This window comes from Anomalospiza imberbis, chromosome 14 (genome assembly GCF_031753505.1).
Source record: "Anomalospiza imberbis isolate Cuckoo-Finch-1a 21T00152 chromosome 14, ASM3175350v1, whole genome shotgun sequence".
NCBI lineage: Eukaryota > Metazoa > Chordata > Aves > Passeriformes > Viduidae > Anomalospiza > Anomalospiza imberbis.
The window spans coordinates 9986546-10002777 of record NC_089694.1 but is presented as its reverse complement, the minus strand read 5'-3'; the positions used below and the strand labels follow the sequence as shown (position 1 = coordinate 10002777).

At 37.3% G+C, this 16232-nt stretch overlaps 1 protein-coding gene across 2 annotated transcripts; it reads right to left on the bottom strand.

Moving 5' to 3' along the window:
- Positions 1-5326: 5326 nt before the first annotated feature.
- Positions 5327-14247, bottom strand: XIAP (X-linked inhibitor of apoptosis). Of its 2 annotated transcripts, XM_068204853.1 has the most exons (6): positions 13345-14247; positions 11734-11833; positions 10608-10686; positions 9961-9994; positions 8499-8723; positions 5327-7070 (listed from the first exon to the last, which is right to left on the bottom strand). In XM_068204853.1, exons 1-6 carry the CDS (start codon positions 14213-14215, stop codon positions 6877-6879), a joined length of 1503 nt encoding a protein of 500 aa, XP_068060954.1. In that variant the 5' UTR covers positions 14216-14247; the 3' UTR covers positions 5327-6876. The 2 variants fall into 2 exon arrangements, with proteins under 2 accessions (XP_068060954.1, XP_068060955.1); XM_068204854.1 differs by lacking the exon at positions 8499-8723 and having other exon boundaries at positions 13345-14232.
- Positions 14248-16232: the final 1985 nt, after the last annotated feature.

Here is a 16232-nt window from a genome sequence, read left to right as displayed (position 1 = left end):
AAAATCCCTTAGCCGGATTCTAAAGTTCTATCAGCAAACTGTGTAAGGGCCACAGCAGTTTTTGGTAGGAAATAATGAAAAGCCCTTCTCCTGGCTGCAGTCAGGACAAGTCCTTTCACTTGAATTATCACCTCACCCTAGGTACAGGAACAAGTGTTACCAATCGGGCCACCTCTCTTGGATTCAGAACACAATGTGCTCCAGTTTCCAGATGTAGGGAAGTTTTTGAAGACACAAGCAAGACATTATTTGTGTTCTGTAGCTAAGTCCAGGCAGAGGGACCATGAATCAAAGTCCATTTTATGAGTCAGGCACTGTGACAGCATCAGTGACAAAGTCTGAAGAGGAAGCACAGGAACCAGAGAAACATGTTTCAAACTGGGTAAGCCAGGTAAGGGCTCCCTTAAAGGCAGCAAAGAACAGAGTGTGTGACAGAAAAAGGGCTGGGGTAGGAAGCTGCCAAGAACTGAAATAAAGTCAAGCAGGCCAAACAGCACAAATGATGCCAAGCAAGGGAAGCAGCTTTAGCTGAGAAACAGCTAAAACCCAGTGAAACTATATCATACTCTGTATGTGTAGGGCACTTAACCCATCAGGAACACAAAGCAGGTCTCAGCTGGTCAGAGCTCACAGGGCTCCAGCCCCCCTGAGACCCTGACATGGAGACAGGGCTTGCCTAAAAAGGGGAGAAAGGAGGCTGACTTGTGGTTAGGTGAAATTAGAGTGGAAGTGAGACAGAAACAACATTTTTCAGCTCAACCTCTGCCCAGGATCATAGAGCAAAACAATTATGGACAACAAAGTCAAATACTTTTGTGTTTAAGCTCTGAAGAAAATCCCCTATCAAATATATGGGACAGCACTCCTCTGTATGTGCAGGCAAACACAAGATTTGGATGATGTACCGTGGTCTTTTCCCTGCAAATTTTCCCTCAGTTCCCTGAGGCTGGAACTTAGGGGCTTAAAGGGGAAGTCTAGGCAATGGGGAGTTGTGACTGACAGATAAGGTCAAGGAGCAGATAACTCTTTCAGATTAACTTGTACAGTTTTCTGGGGCTGACCTACATTCCCAAGGTCCTCTATATATGTCTGTCCCTAACACAAGTTTCCTTCTGTTTAATTTTCACCATCAACCAACTTTAAGGTTTCTTTCAGACTATGTTTCTCACAAATCACTCCCCTACTGCCAGTTGTGTCTGGGGCTCAAGGCCTTTTCTGCTGCCTCAACTCTGACAGAGTGGGTGGTGGAAGCAAAGCAAAGTGTGATGGTGTCATTAGCTGAGATTAAAGGTTTTTGTAAATGGCACAATGCATAACAAGTAGCAAGGAATACAGCAGTTTATGACATGTTGAGGAGTTGCACAGATGTTCAAAACCGTTATGGTAAAAATACTTTTTTTAGACTGTAACTTTCTTGAGTGTGACAGTAGCAGTCCTGCAAAGTGCCAGCAGCTGTGAAGGAAGTGTTTTCCCCTCTGTGGCAAAGGGCACACCTGGGATGCTTACCGTAAACACCGAGCACAGCAAGTCCACTCTTGCTCCCCCAGGGAGCCCCCACTTCTCCCTTCCCTGTACCTCTGGTTCCAATTGTGGGCCTAGCAGAAGTGAAGCTTCCAACCTGGAACATGGGTCTTCCTAAAAGGAACTTGCAATTGCCAATTAGGCCTTTAAGAAAGCAACTGTTGACAAAGTTATAAAATCCTAAATTGTGATGCAGATGTCCAGTTGTTATTTTTGGTACATCTCTTTTGCAAAACACCCATTTGAAGCAAGAGTTACTTATCTGGTGCTTGTACCCTGCAGACAGAGCTCCCATACTGACTCCAGTAACATCACATGGGTTGGTTACGCACGACAGGGAGGTAAAGTCAGTCCTGGACTCAGAAGCTTCTCTCTGTAACACAAGAGTTAAAAGGAAGAGATGCCTATGGCTTGACACACACTTTTGAAAAGCTTGTATTCTGAAGATTAACTGTTTGGCTTAAGTGATGACTCTCATCATACACTGCAAAATTAAGTTAAATAAGAGAAATTGTGTCAAGAGTTTTACAGCAAGATCTAACTATATAAAATCAAAAAGACATAACATGAATAGATTTAAATGCTGTCATGGTAATCTTTCAAGGTTATAATAATTCACTCTCTAAAATTTGTAGGTAACCATACACACTTACACTAAAACTGGCTTTTCAGCAGTTATTGTAATGATTCTTCTAGACATTTTCACACTGGGACTCTGCAAATGTGTTTTTCATTTTTTGATAGTAAGCACCATTTTTCAATCTGAGAGCAAAACTAATTCCAGTATCTCTCCAATACATTTCCAGCAATTATTAATTATGAAGAAATTTATCTCAGCTAACACAATACCTCTCCAGGCTATAAAACTGTAAATTAGTAATTATCTAAAGGCAACCAAATAGTTTTTGATCAGCTTTAAATATTACATACTCACAGTATAATTAATACAATTTTGTCCCACATTTTTCTTGGGGTTTTGTTTATCCAAATCATCCATAAATTAATATATACCATCTTCTTTCCTGTCCTAGGAAAAAGCAAGTTTCTTGGGAAGTTAGTCACAGAACCATGTTCTCTGAGTTAACACTTGTAGTTTTACTGTAATGTTGTCACTATTGCTTAATAGGAATTCATGGTTAAGAAAAAATTGAAGATATAATCTGAATTTCAGCACAGGTTGTTTATCATTACAAGCCATTTGCCTTCTCCCAGAAAGCCACATTATAATTACAGCACATTAGTTGCTGTACAGCAGCATCGGTAGAGCTCTTGAAGTGACGTGACACAGTGACATGACACAGTGGCATTTGCCAAGATGAGAAGGTACTTTCAACAACCTGAAGCAGTGCGAAGCCATGGCAGGAGCAGGGGGGAAGAAATATTTCCTTGATCAAGTTTTCAAGCTACTCAGTAAAACTTCATGCATGTAAACCACACAAAAAATTGGTAAGAGGGAGAGTATTCAGTCATACTTCAGTTCCATGAGGAATTAAGGTGGATGTGGGTAGGGACTGGCTGTTCCCATCTGACCCTATGGAGAAGGGGACCAGCACCCTTCACGATCCACGAGGCCAATCCAGCTGTTCTGCACAAAACCAACAGGGACAAGCCTCAGTGGCAGCACTGGAAGCACCTCTCCAGCCTTCTCTGGCATCTGGCCTTGCTGACAGGAGTCAGTCGTGCACAACGCAGATGGTAACAAAGAACATTGTGTTAACAACTCACTGTTGAAATCCTCGCTGCTGCAGAAAAACACTGCAAAAGCCAGAAAAACCTCCAGTTCCTCCATGGCTCTATGAAGAGCTGACCTTCACACATCAGGGGCTTGAACTTGCACACCTTGTAAGGCAGATTCTCTTCCAAGTAGTTCCCAAAGCCCACAGCAGCAAAGGTCACTGCCCCTGGCAATGCTCCATCCTAGAGAACACCCCTTCAGCTTGGTTTCACATGAACACCATATTCAAGTGCCTGCATTAACCTCCCCCCAGTTATAAATCAATTCCAACCACCCATTGTATTTACATTTCTGTTAATTACAATAAAAACAAATAGAAAAGGTAACTTTAAAACCCATGCTGATTAACAGCAACACTTTGAAAACTTTAACAAACTATTCGTCCTGTAGCTTCAGACTACACATACAGCTAACAAAAAAACCCACTGAAAAATTGTGGTCAAAACTAAACTAACCAGACAATGTTAAAATTAATATTTAAATACGCTAATAGAAAAAAAAAAAAAAACAAAAACAGCAAAAAACCCACCCACAAACCCCCAAGCTATAATAATTTAAGAAGTTTTTATTGTATTATGAGCTTAAGATCAAGTCTCAAAACAAATTTTAAAGAAGTCCAGACAGCTCCAAGCTGTAGAGGCAGAAGCTGCTGCAATCAGCTGAGTAAGTCTGTGTGTTTCAGACCTCACGTCTCAATGCAGTGAGAAAAAGCTCCATGCGTAACAAAAACATCAACTCTTTGGGTTCTCCTTATTTTAGCCTTCTGTTTCTAAATAAGCCATGCACTTCCCGTGCTTTCTAAACAACACACTTCCAGGACCTTACTGAAAACCCTTGTAAATCTCGCATGTATCCAGAGAAGCAAGCAGTTCTGCTACTACAAGTGACACTGAAGAAAGATACTATACAGCAGCCATTAGAAGAAAGTTACTGAATACAGATACTTGAACATATTGCACAGCTCCCAGGAAATTCATAAAAATCAACTTCCAGGGCATCTGTGTCCTGCTGCTAACCTCCTTTTCAAAGCCTCTGTGCTTCCACTCCATTTATTTGCATCCTTCATTTCTGTCTCTTTAAACATCAGCCCAGTATTAAAGGCCATGAAATTTCTTCTGGTTCTTTAAGATACTGAAAATCAGAGTAAATTGAGAAAAAGTCTTCCTAATTCAAGCTGTCAGAGTTTGATGACTACACTAATTATTTTTTCACATTTAGTCTGAATAGAACTCTGATTATAGTTTTTTTTTTAAACCCTAAACCTACAGAGTTTGTAATTTTTATTTTGACATCTCACTAAAAGGCTTTTAATCCTTTAATGTCCCTAAGTGATTACAATTTGAATTGCTATATAGCTATATCTTTTATAATATTAATGAAAAAGTTGCAGTAAGGTATATGTATCTAAAATTATAAACGTATACCTTTTAAAAGTTGACAAGCTTTTACCATGAAGCAATCATGCAATGTAGGACAATGTGTTTGCTCTCCACTGCAGTGTAGAAGGTTCTGTGTGTGACCTACTTCCCAGCTTTTCTCAGACAATTTACATACTACATTTACACCCCCAATCACCTCCTTGCTGAGATTTAGTTTTGTAACAGTTTAAGCTAAATTTGGTCCCCCTCTTTCGCAGACAGGACTTTGAGCCGCTTGCCAGGTTCTGCAGCCTGTGAGATGGATCCAGCTGATCCAGCCTCTCTCACATGACTCAGGTCAAGCTTAGGTAACCAACCATCTGCTTCAACAAGTCAGCACCACAGGAGCGCAGCCTTAACTAAACAAGCTATTTCTGGTGAGATACACCAGCTCAAGGTAACAACTCCCTTCAATTTCCCTTGATATGGACAGAAAACCCTCCCTGCAAGGAGGAATGGGAGCTAGGAACAAGGCTGTCAGGACTGCCAGGCATTATCTGTCCCAAAAAATCCCTGTATGCATGAATTATCTGAAATGTTAAACTCCTCACAAAGGCACAGGAAGGCAAAATAAAACTGAATTCTTCATGAATTTCTAGTCATCATCTATTCCCAAGACCAAATTCAACCATAAAAAATAGGAAAACTGATGTTAGATTTATAAGTAACAAACTTTAATCTATACAGACAATAGATTTTCTTTTCTCTCCAATTAAAATATATTCATAATCCTTAATAACACTTAGGTTAAATAAATAAATTTAATTACAAAACAAAAAGCAACAGAAAGCAGCCTTCTCTTATTTTTTTAATGTGAGAATCAAATACACTGATCAAGAAACATCTGGGTTGCACTTTATTTTAAATATTCATACCATTACACAGCACAGATTTTTAAAAATAGAAAAGGTAGATAATACATTTCTGTGTATTCAAAACTTTAATAAAATGAAAAAATATGTTCTATATATTCTATATTCTAAACCTTAGTGTGGAGAACTCAAAAATGTATACACAGAACGTATCAGTAGTGCCACAAAATAAGGAAGTGACAAAATCAAGCAGTGATCATAAAACAGCTGTACTTAAATACAAAGCTGTGATATTTCAAAATAAGAAATGGGGGGTCAGTCCAGCTAAAAATAATTTAAATATTTTAAGGTGGCTCTCATTAAAATAGCTCTTAACTTTTAAATTTAAATACTGCAAACTGACATGAACAAAAATGAAAGATTTCTAACATTGCTAGTGAATTTTTAAAAAGCATTTTCTAGGAGATAAAGTTTAATCTTCTCCTATGAAAATATAAGTTATGAAGCAGTACAAAGTATTAGCAGATACATCAGTTAGGATGATGCTGTGTTACAAAAAAAACCAAACAAGAAAAATGTCAAAATGAACATCTTTTTGTGTAAGGGCCAAATTTAAAATGAGCCTCCTCTCACAAAGGGCACAGGGTACATAAAATTTCCTTAATTTCTCAAGTTCCCTTTTAATCAATAAAATTAATGTCCATTTTATATAAAAGATGGATCTTTGTGAAAAACAGATGTCTAAAAGCAGTCTACTGAAGACAATTTATGCATCTGAACCAGAAAAATAATAGATAGGAGGCAGGAATTAAATTAAAACAGACAAAGCTACAAAGTAGCAGAAATAACCATAAGGTTACAGCAGCAGGTTTATGTGTATTGTCTGAATTATGTCACAACCAAAGTTACAGAAAAAAGAGACTATTTTTTATCCTACATAATATTTTTAAAAATCTAGAATATCAGGTACAATATACATGTATACAATTATATTTTTAATTAATTTATTTACAGATTTTATATAAGGACAGGCTCTTTGTACAACTCTATTTGCACAAACATCAGTCATACAGAGTCCTACCAAAGTGAAGCAAAGGAATGATCACATAAATAAAGGTTTACATTACTTGGGCTTTCCCATATCAGGTCTATGAACTGAAGTTACAAAATATACATATTTGCCTTTCATACATATTGATTTTTACGTACAAAAAATTCACTTAAGGAAAATAATTTGTAAAGTGTTAAAATGTGTAGAGTTTGACAGCAGAAAAATCTAAGTCCTGCCATATGGTTACATTCTGGAATTAACTGCATTTTTTACATTATGTTACACATTTTTAAAGTAATAAAACAGGAAACATTTGCATCCATAGTGCTGTGTATTTCACTAATACATAAAAATTTCCTGTATTTTCATAATATCTGAACGACACAGAGGGCATTCATTAAGTAATTGAGCACATTCCTTACAGGCAACTAGGTGACCACAGGGAATGAAGACAACTGACACGTCCTTAGCCATACAGATTTTACAGAGCTTTTCTTCCTGCAAACGTCTTAACTTCTCTTCAGTACTGAGGTCTAAGGAAAATAGACACATAAAAACAAGTTAACATACTTACTACCATTGAATCTCATTATATTTTTTTTTCCTCTTTACACACAAGGACCAGGTTTTCTTCATATGATTTAAAGGTCACACCCTTAAAAAAACCTAAGAACTAGAAGAGAGGAATCCTAGCTGCAGCAAGGAATCCTCTTTTTTTATTTCCCCTTCTATCCCATTACATCTCCCAGGCCAATGCAAGCAGGGAGTGCATCTATCTGTATTTGTAAGAGTTTGAAATACCTATAGAATTTAAGGATATGCATATTTCAATCAGGAACCATTCTTTTCACAGACCTCTCACTGACAAAATTTCCCCAAAATTTGAGCAGAAGGCGAAAGAAAGGCTCATTGTTACTGGTTAAGTAATTTGGATTTTATTTCTTTTTCTGAGTTTTCCCAATGAGAAAATGAGGATGTGAACTCCTTCCCTGCCCCCATTTTCAAAATGCCCATACTTCAAAAAGCTTAAAATCTGTAACACAGAAAGAGTCAATTTGGCATTGTACATGAGCTCTTTATTATTCCAATATGACCCATTTGAAAATAACAAAATTCAGACGCCTTCCCCTGCCACTTGGGGGAAGCTCTGCACAGCCAACCACCAATATAAGGTCCAGCTGCACTGCAAGTTCTTCTTCCCCCACAATGTTTTATTAAAAATCTTATTAAAATGAGTGGGTTGGTAAGATCTCAGCTTATCATGCCAACCAGATGGTCTTTGCCCTCCCTATAAATTCCCCCATATGCTTGTCTTAGATTACAAGTCTCCTGATTTAGAGCTCCTGGGTTTGGTCTAGTTGCAGAGTGCACCACAAAGGCTTTTTGAGCATCACTTGCATGTCCCAGCAAAGCTGGAATGTAAGTGACTGAATAGAAACACCATTTAGATGCACACTTGCTCTTCTTGGCCAAGAACAAAAATACTTCTACCCCAAGCAAAATTATGTACTGTAAAAGAAACGTCCCCCCGCTGTACGACAGTGTGTCCCTGGGTCTATTTCATTTTGCAACATCTATAGTTCATCTTATAACTATATTCTTGTAGTTACTCTTGCATTTATTTTTAAATATAATTGTCACAACAATTTTTGGTTTTTTTGTTAGCATGTACAACCTTTCCCAGAAGCACACTAGACTCTCACTGTTACACACCTCTGAGATACAAATACTATTTATTTCAGAGATGATATTTATAAATGCTGCTACACTTAAATATTTTAACACCCTGTTTTTTCAGGGGTGTTCACCCTGTTTTTCTGAATGTCCCAAATCAAATGTCTTTAATTTCAATTTACAATATTGTAAATTTACCATAGGTAAGACTGGGATCAGAGGGTAGAATAAACAGATAACATTAAAAAATATTTCAAAGACTAAAGAACTGATATGAAAGTACACACAGAGGTTTTGTAACTGAATGAGCTCATCTTGCTCAACTGGGATTTCATTTGGTTCTTCTTCCCTTGTATTTTCTTTATGAGCATTTAAGTCTGCTACCAGATCCTCAACAGATGTGTGACTTTCTCCAGTCATCTGCAATCTCTTTTCCATGGTGTTCCTAATCTCAGACAAACTGAAACCCATGGCTATGGCACTTTGTACCAAAGGATTCTGTAAGAGATAATCTAAAACAAGAAATTAAAAACAAAACAAAAACACTTTAAGAAGGATGAATCTGATTATCTGACAGTATTGACTACAGTACTCTAAGACACATATTTGCAAAAAATATGTTATCAAAGGAACCGTATTTGAGAATTTTGCTAATTGTAAAGACTGCAGATTTGAGATTTTTTTCTATCCCAGCTTTCCCAGTTTCCCCTCACCTATTTATATTATAGAAATCCTCCTAGATTTGCTGTCCAAATCAACTACAAATTAAATAACCTGTCTCATATAACTACCATCACAAATTTTGTAGCTGAATGTTAAATACATTGATCCAAAAAGTCACAATGGATAAGTAACATTACATCAATTTTAATTCAGTTCAGAGAAGGAAAAAAACTCATACATGTGTTGAGAGAAACCAATAAATAATTTGAATTTATAAAACCAAAACACAGCACCACCAACAAGCAAGCAGGTCTATCCATGGTAAGACACAACACTACTTGCCACTTGGGGAAACCATTATTCAGTTTGTTGGACCTTCCCCTTCCTTTTACTTATCACCCTTGTTCAAACAGCAAAATTTCTGAATTTTTAAAAACAAAAACTTTTTTTTTAAAGGTTCTTTTATTTTCACTCTCATAAATGAGCAGTATGGGAGAGTTCTAAGCAGGTTTTCTAAAGCCACTCTTACTATCAATAGCTCCCATTCCCTGGGATGAAGCTGCTTGAGTGGCCCTCCTACTACCCCTTTGACTGTTTTGTCTTTTTATTGCTTGTCTTTTTATTTGTGAAAAGCATTGCAGGAATGTGTAATACTGAAAGACATAATAAACTACTTCAGCTTGCTCAGTCCTTGCCATTGGACAGACCAACTCTTCCTGCCCCATGAAGAAGGGCTGTTTCTGTTCAGTATTCTTTAACATTCATCCCACAGCACTACTAATTCAATACTTGATGCACACTCACTAGCTATAAGACTCAGTCCTACACAAACTTTTTCCATGGTTCACAACCTTTACTTTACAATATTTACCAAATTGTAATTATATTTCCTCTAAGAGAAATAAAATACTCTCTTCAGTTCTTTGGAAGCAATGAAATAATGGAAGAATATCATCCAACAATTTGCCTGTCGTGCTTTATTTTAAAATGTAGTAGGGTTATTTTTAAAATTAACCATCCCTGTCACTATACATTCCAATATGGATATTCCAAAATGGGGGGAGGCTGCTTGTTTTAAACAGATACCTTTAGGAAGTATTGTCCCTTCAGCAGCTTCTGTCTAAAAATGAAATATAAAGAAACAAAATTACAATTCTGGAGAAAGTAGAAGGAAATGCATACAGTTACAAAATAAAACAAAATAGCTACTTGATCTCAAGTTATTTTAGTGACTAAAACTATTTAATCTGCTCTAAACAAAATGATTTTTTAACAATAACAAAAGTATTTTATTATAATTTTAACCTATCTCTGCAATAACCATATGTACATGATTCTTAGTCTACAAAAGCATTCTAAAACATTATTAGTTTTACATTTTAGTGACTACACACAAGTTTAACAATGTTCTACCGAAAAGAAAACGTATCTGCTATTATTTGTCATCAACCTTAGGTTCCCAGGCTATAAAACAAATGGCACCTGTTCAGTATCCAATACACAACGTTCACAAGGTGCCCTGGCTGTGCTCCATAACCCAGGCTATGGAGAACAGGGAGTTGGGTACACTCTGATTGACAGAACCAAAACACACTGCAATTCTTACACTTTCTGCCAATGAAAGTAGCAGCAGCTGGATTAAATGATAGGCATGTAATTAAAAGGTAACTTCATACAAAAATTATGTTTATTTTTGCTATTTTAACAAAATTATTAATAAGCAAGAAACTTACTGTTGAATCCCTACATCCATCTTTTAAGTGAACATTATTTATAAATTCTATCCCCTTTTCATTGCTCACAAATCTGCACCTGAAAATAAGAATATTTCAATTTAATAGAACTGCATTAGCAGCAAAAATTTGTTACATAACTATGGAAGCTTTGATTAATTGCCTACATCATACAGATTGCCTGCTTTTAAAATCTCCAAATCTTTAGTCAATATCTGTGATGTCACTGTAATATTTCTAAGAACATCTTAAGCAGTATTTATCTTTCTCACATTTTTGGTGAAAAACAAAGCTTAAGAGTTGTTGGCCATGACAGCTCATGACACAGAATTCTAAAAGTAAAGGCTCACTCAAATGAAAAAGAAACATTATGTTAAAATGCTGGTTCTTACAGTCTTTCACAATCAAAGCAAACAGTCACTGGTGAAACAGGTGCTGTCCATGCTTTCTTTCATTATTTTCCAGCCATTCTTAACCACTGGGCAGAGCTCTTCCCTACCAGAAGGTTTAGGGAATGCCATAACTCCTTGACAAGAGTTCTCCAGCTCCAGCAGTTACTTCACCTTCAGGAACAGACAGCTGCTGTGTGGCTGACACACTGCCACTGAGGCTGATGTGCAAAGCCTCAAAACAGATTTTAGACAACACTGGCAAGTTTCTAAAAACTACTTCTGGTACTACGACTACTACTGTCTGGAATCCTTAATCCTTTCAAATTAAAGAGAACTATGTTTTATATTCCATGCCACTAACACACTTCTTCAGGTTTGTTTGCTCTGTGGCAGCTGTTTAGTAATTTTGTATCTTGGTATAAGTTACAAACTTTTATAGACACCAAATTATTAAAACAACCATTACGATGTAGCATTTGGAAAACAATAAAAACCCTCAGATACATATTGACAAAACTACACAATTTTTCTTACTGAGAAAGCAAGCATCATTTAAATCCAGACACAGACATCTTCCCTTTAATAACGCTATAAATAAGACAAAATTATTTGCATAGATATAAACAGTGTTAAACCAACTTTCTCAAGCCTTTATTAGTATGTTATCATTAAAATGCAATATACTGTAAATAAGACTCAAAAACACACCAAGAAAGCACTAAGGGATACCTTACCCAGGAAACCATTTGGCATGTTGATCCCAAGGGTCTTCATTTTCCTTCCATTCTTGCAATCCTCCACCACAGTGGAAACACACAACGTGATCACCATTACCTGAGGAAACCACACAAGAATCAAGTTGCATACTTTGTGCAAGCATAATACCAAATTTTCAACTAAAATGTTACATTAATAAATATTTCTTTTACGGATTTACAATTTCAATTGAAAATAACTCCATTTTAACAGAGGACAACACGTATGATTTGAAACAAATGTTCAGGGGAGAACTGAGCTTAAAGAAACACAAAATAAGAGAAGCAAGTTTCCTGAATTTTATTATAGTAAGTAATTATACAGACAAAAAACCAAAAGCTGAAAATAATCTGTTATCATGGAGCTCAATCCAATGGTAAACAAGGCCTGAAGATGTCTGGCACAAAGAATGAGAGATGTTTACATGGCTTTGTGGTCCTCCATTTCCCATTAAGATCAACAGGCCCTAACCAGCAATAGCAAAACCAGCTGAGGAGAACTGCACCCTCTGTCCTAGCACTGTGCCTACTCTGATCCAAGACTGTCCCAGAAACTGCTTAAATATGGAATGAGAGGAGGTATGGATAGTGTTTCCACAGAGTTAAATTCTTCTCAGGCCACAGGGAACAGTTTTCACAGAAGTCACCTGAAGAGCCCTCAGTCTGATAAGCTGGTGCCCAGTTAGTTCAACTCTACCATACAGACCGTTCAGTACTTTCATGAACCCAAGAAGAAATCATTAAATAGTTCCAGTGGGTACAAATATTGCCCAATTATAACCTATAGATTACATGAATATAGCAAAAATTTTATTTATGGCCACAAGAAAAATAAACAGAATCATACTATAAAGTTCTGAGATGTACTAAGAGAGAAGTCAAGTAAGATGAGAGCAAGAAATTATCCCAGATAATCCCCTTTTCCTTGTGACCAAGTAAGAGCAACACTTTGCACTTGTACAATATCCCTCAGTGTGGAATGTCAAAGGCCTTTAATGGTACTGTGCAATTCCATCTAATTGAGAAACAAATGCACAGAGATGGTGGCTTACCCAAATCAAATACATGTCTAAGAGTAAAAGCTCTTCCACTGGTACCACTGTCTTCATAAAGTAGGCAGTAGTGGTATTTGCTGGTTTTGGGTGTCCACATGCCATGGTAATGCAAACTCATGTTAACTAAGTACAATAGCACACAATCTGTATTGTCTTGTTCACAGGCTTCTGTACAGGCCACAGGCCCATTCCTTACACCTAAGGTCTGGAGGACAGCACTTCATTTCTTAAAAATTATTAACTCAGATAACTGTCATTGTGAAAGATGTATTATAAAGGTTTTAACAGGCAAAAAAACCACTTGGTTGTTTTACTGCTAAGAATAAATTTATGATCAAGCCTATGCTTTGCTAGTAAACAGACATGATACAATTTATGCAATTTTACATAAGAACTGTAGAAAGTAGATTAAAGAGATTCTGGCAAATTGTTCCATATAAAATTTTTAAAAATTGGGTTTTTTTTCCATAACAATACACTTTCTCATGTACAATTTCTTCATAAAAAGCATTAGTCATTTCAAGGTCTGGCATACCTATGCTATAGAACCCAGCTTCTGCAAGTTGCTCCTTGTCAACAGGATATATCCAAGATAAAAATGTTTGTAAACGTTTTCCGTATTTTGCCATAGAAGGATTCCTTGGGTGCTGTGCATTGTTCAGACCACTTATGCCAAGCTCAGAAGGAATAGATTCACTTGAAACATTTCCTACATCCCGGCCCAGGACAAAAAGGCATTTGGGAAAATGCCTCTTGTGTTCTGACCAAGCTCTGTCACTGGGTTCCCAGTTCTTCAATTTTCCACCACAACAAAAACATGCCACTTGGTCACCAACACCTGTATAATAAAATCCAGCATTAGCTAATTCCTGTGGTGTCAACTGGCCATTGAGGGGCCAGTTGTGAAAAGACTTTAACCTTGTTTCTTCACTGCACATTGCAGGGTTTTTAGGATACAAACTATCTGACATATCCACAACCTGCCTAGTTCTCAAAAGGTAATCTGCCTCCACATCAGGGTCATCCAGAGCACATGGGAGGGCTGAATTGCTGGTACCATTTTCAGTTCTATTCTGGTAGTTCTGGGCAACAGGATCCATGTCACTTTCCAGAAAAGCAGATTCAGTAATAAACTTGCAGTTGGGGGCAAGCTGTTTGTGTCTCTCAACTGCAGAATCCCCAGGCTCCCATCCTTCAATAGTTGTATGGCAACTGAAGCACTTCACTTTGTCACCTTCTCCAGTATAAACAAAGCCAGCTTGTGCTAGAGCCAGCACGGAAACGGGACAGCCCTGTGGAAATCCAGCAAAAGTTCCCCGTCGGTCACGCTCCTGCGCCCATTCCTGGGCACCGTCAGTGTCTGCAGAGGCACAAGCTTCCGAGTTCTGTGGGACATTACACGTCATCTCTTCACAGGCAGGGCTCCCCTTTAGATTTCCTAAACAAAGAACATATGTTTTAATTTCCCAGACAGAAGGATAGCTCATACCCATATACAACCCTGGAAGCTGGCTAAACTCAACTACCATCCTTTATGTATTAAAATAACAACTCCTCCTCTTCTCCCCCATTTCACCCCTGCCTGCATTACCTGCCACATAGAGGCAAACACCAAGGTATTAAAACCAAAATGATAAAAAATTTGTAAAGAAAAGCAGGAAGATCAAGATGTCTTAGAGGCCTATAAACATTTACCTAGAGAACACACAGGTTTATAGCTTTAAAAGCATGTTCTATTTCTTAACAAGGATTGCAAGAATGAAATCAACAAAACACTTAAATAAAGTTCTGGCCAAAACCCTGCCAAAAGGCTTCTGAACCTGAAATACAAAGTTACTAATTTTAAAATACGGATCTGAGCCAGACCACAGTTGCAAGATTTTAGAGCTCAATTCTCAAACACAACTATGTATTATCCTCATATGAAGGCCATGACCTCCATGCCCATTACAGGTGGGCAGCAACTGGTAAAACAGTCATCAAAAAGAAAAAAGCTTTTTTACTTGTCTTATATTGTAAAGACACACCTTGATTTATATTTTAGCAAAATATCTTATGAAATAAACTATCAGATACTGCACTGGGGCATTTTACCAAAGTGCTGGGCACTGCTTTTAAGATCAGTGTTTTGGGACTACCCAGCACTAGAGTTCATGTCCAGCATACTGCTTCTACTTTTCCACACCCTGCCTACCCCACCTACAAAAACTGCTGTGCCTGTGCCATCACCCCAGTTTTTCCTCCCTTCCCTACATGAAGGAATGTCATTCTTCTTAGCACTTGTCACACATTCCTACCCCTGCCTATATTTTTCCAGGGTGAGTACCAACTATCAGTTCTGTCTCATGTCCCTTCTGTGCCAGAAGGCTGCTAAGAGCACTCAAACAAGCCCCATCTTTGCTGATGATGAAACAAAGCAACTTGGCTACAGCAGGTCCTGTACAAGAGCCACAAATTGACAGAGCCATCACCTTCATCCAACACCGATGAAGTCAAAGCACAGTAAACACCCATCTCTTGTCCAGATTAGTGCAGTGATACTATTACCTTAAAAAGTCTTGGCTATTGCTAATACACATCTTTAAGTGGTAAATTAGATTATGAGACTGCCCAAATAAACTTCTTAGCACAAAGCAGTAATAGTTTAGCAATTAGCAAAAAGAAAGGCATGTAAGGAAGAACAGAGTATGTACTTAACTGAACAACTGAACCAGTTTGTACTTAACTGTACTTCTTCTCCATTTTCTGTAAGAATCCTGAAATATATCTATTTCCAATCTGTATAAGACAGGCCAGCACACAAAAATATAGCTTCCTCAAGACCTGTATTAATATTGATTTTACATTCTGTAACATCAATGCAATGATTGCTTTTATAACACCAGATTTAGCTTCTACAAAAACATTTTTAGGGTTCAGAAAGAGGAGAGGGAAATTAAAATGCCTCTGTATTGCAGGATTGCTGCATCCTCTGCCAAGATGACAAAGATAATTAGGCAATGAGCAGGTGAAGAAAAGGTGACGTCAGACTCCTGGCATGGGTGCTTCATGTAATCATGCATACAAGACCTCTGAGCACCAGCCTTAATTCCTTCTGTCTGTCAGTTCATGACTAATGTAATAACACTACAAATTATACTGTGGCTTTCTGTTTTAGCTCAGCAAATTCAAAAATAGCATCTGAATAAACTGCATTGACTGACCTACAAATCTGACCTATATGCTTGTTTTGACTTTGAAGGGCAAAGAAACCCAAACCACTAATTACATTTAGTAATATGAAAGTTGACATAAAACATGTATTTTTATATAAATATATATATTGAAAACAATTGTCTTTTTATAATGAAACCTTAAAAGCTTTTATGTTTATTGCTCATGTTTGTTTCCTTATAAAACCTTGCTTTAAGGCCTCTAGTACTG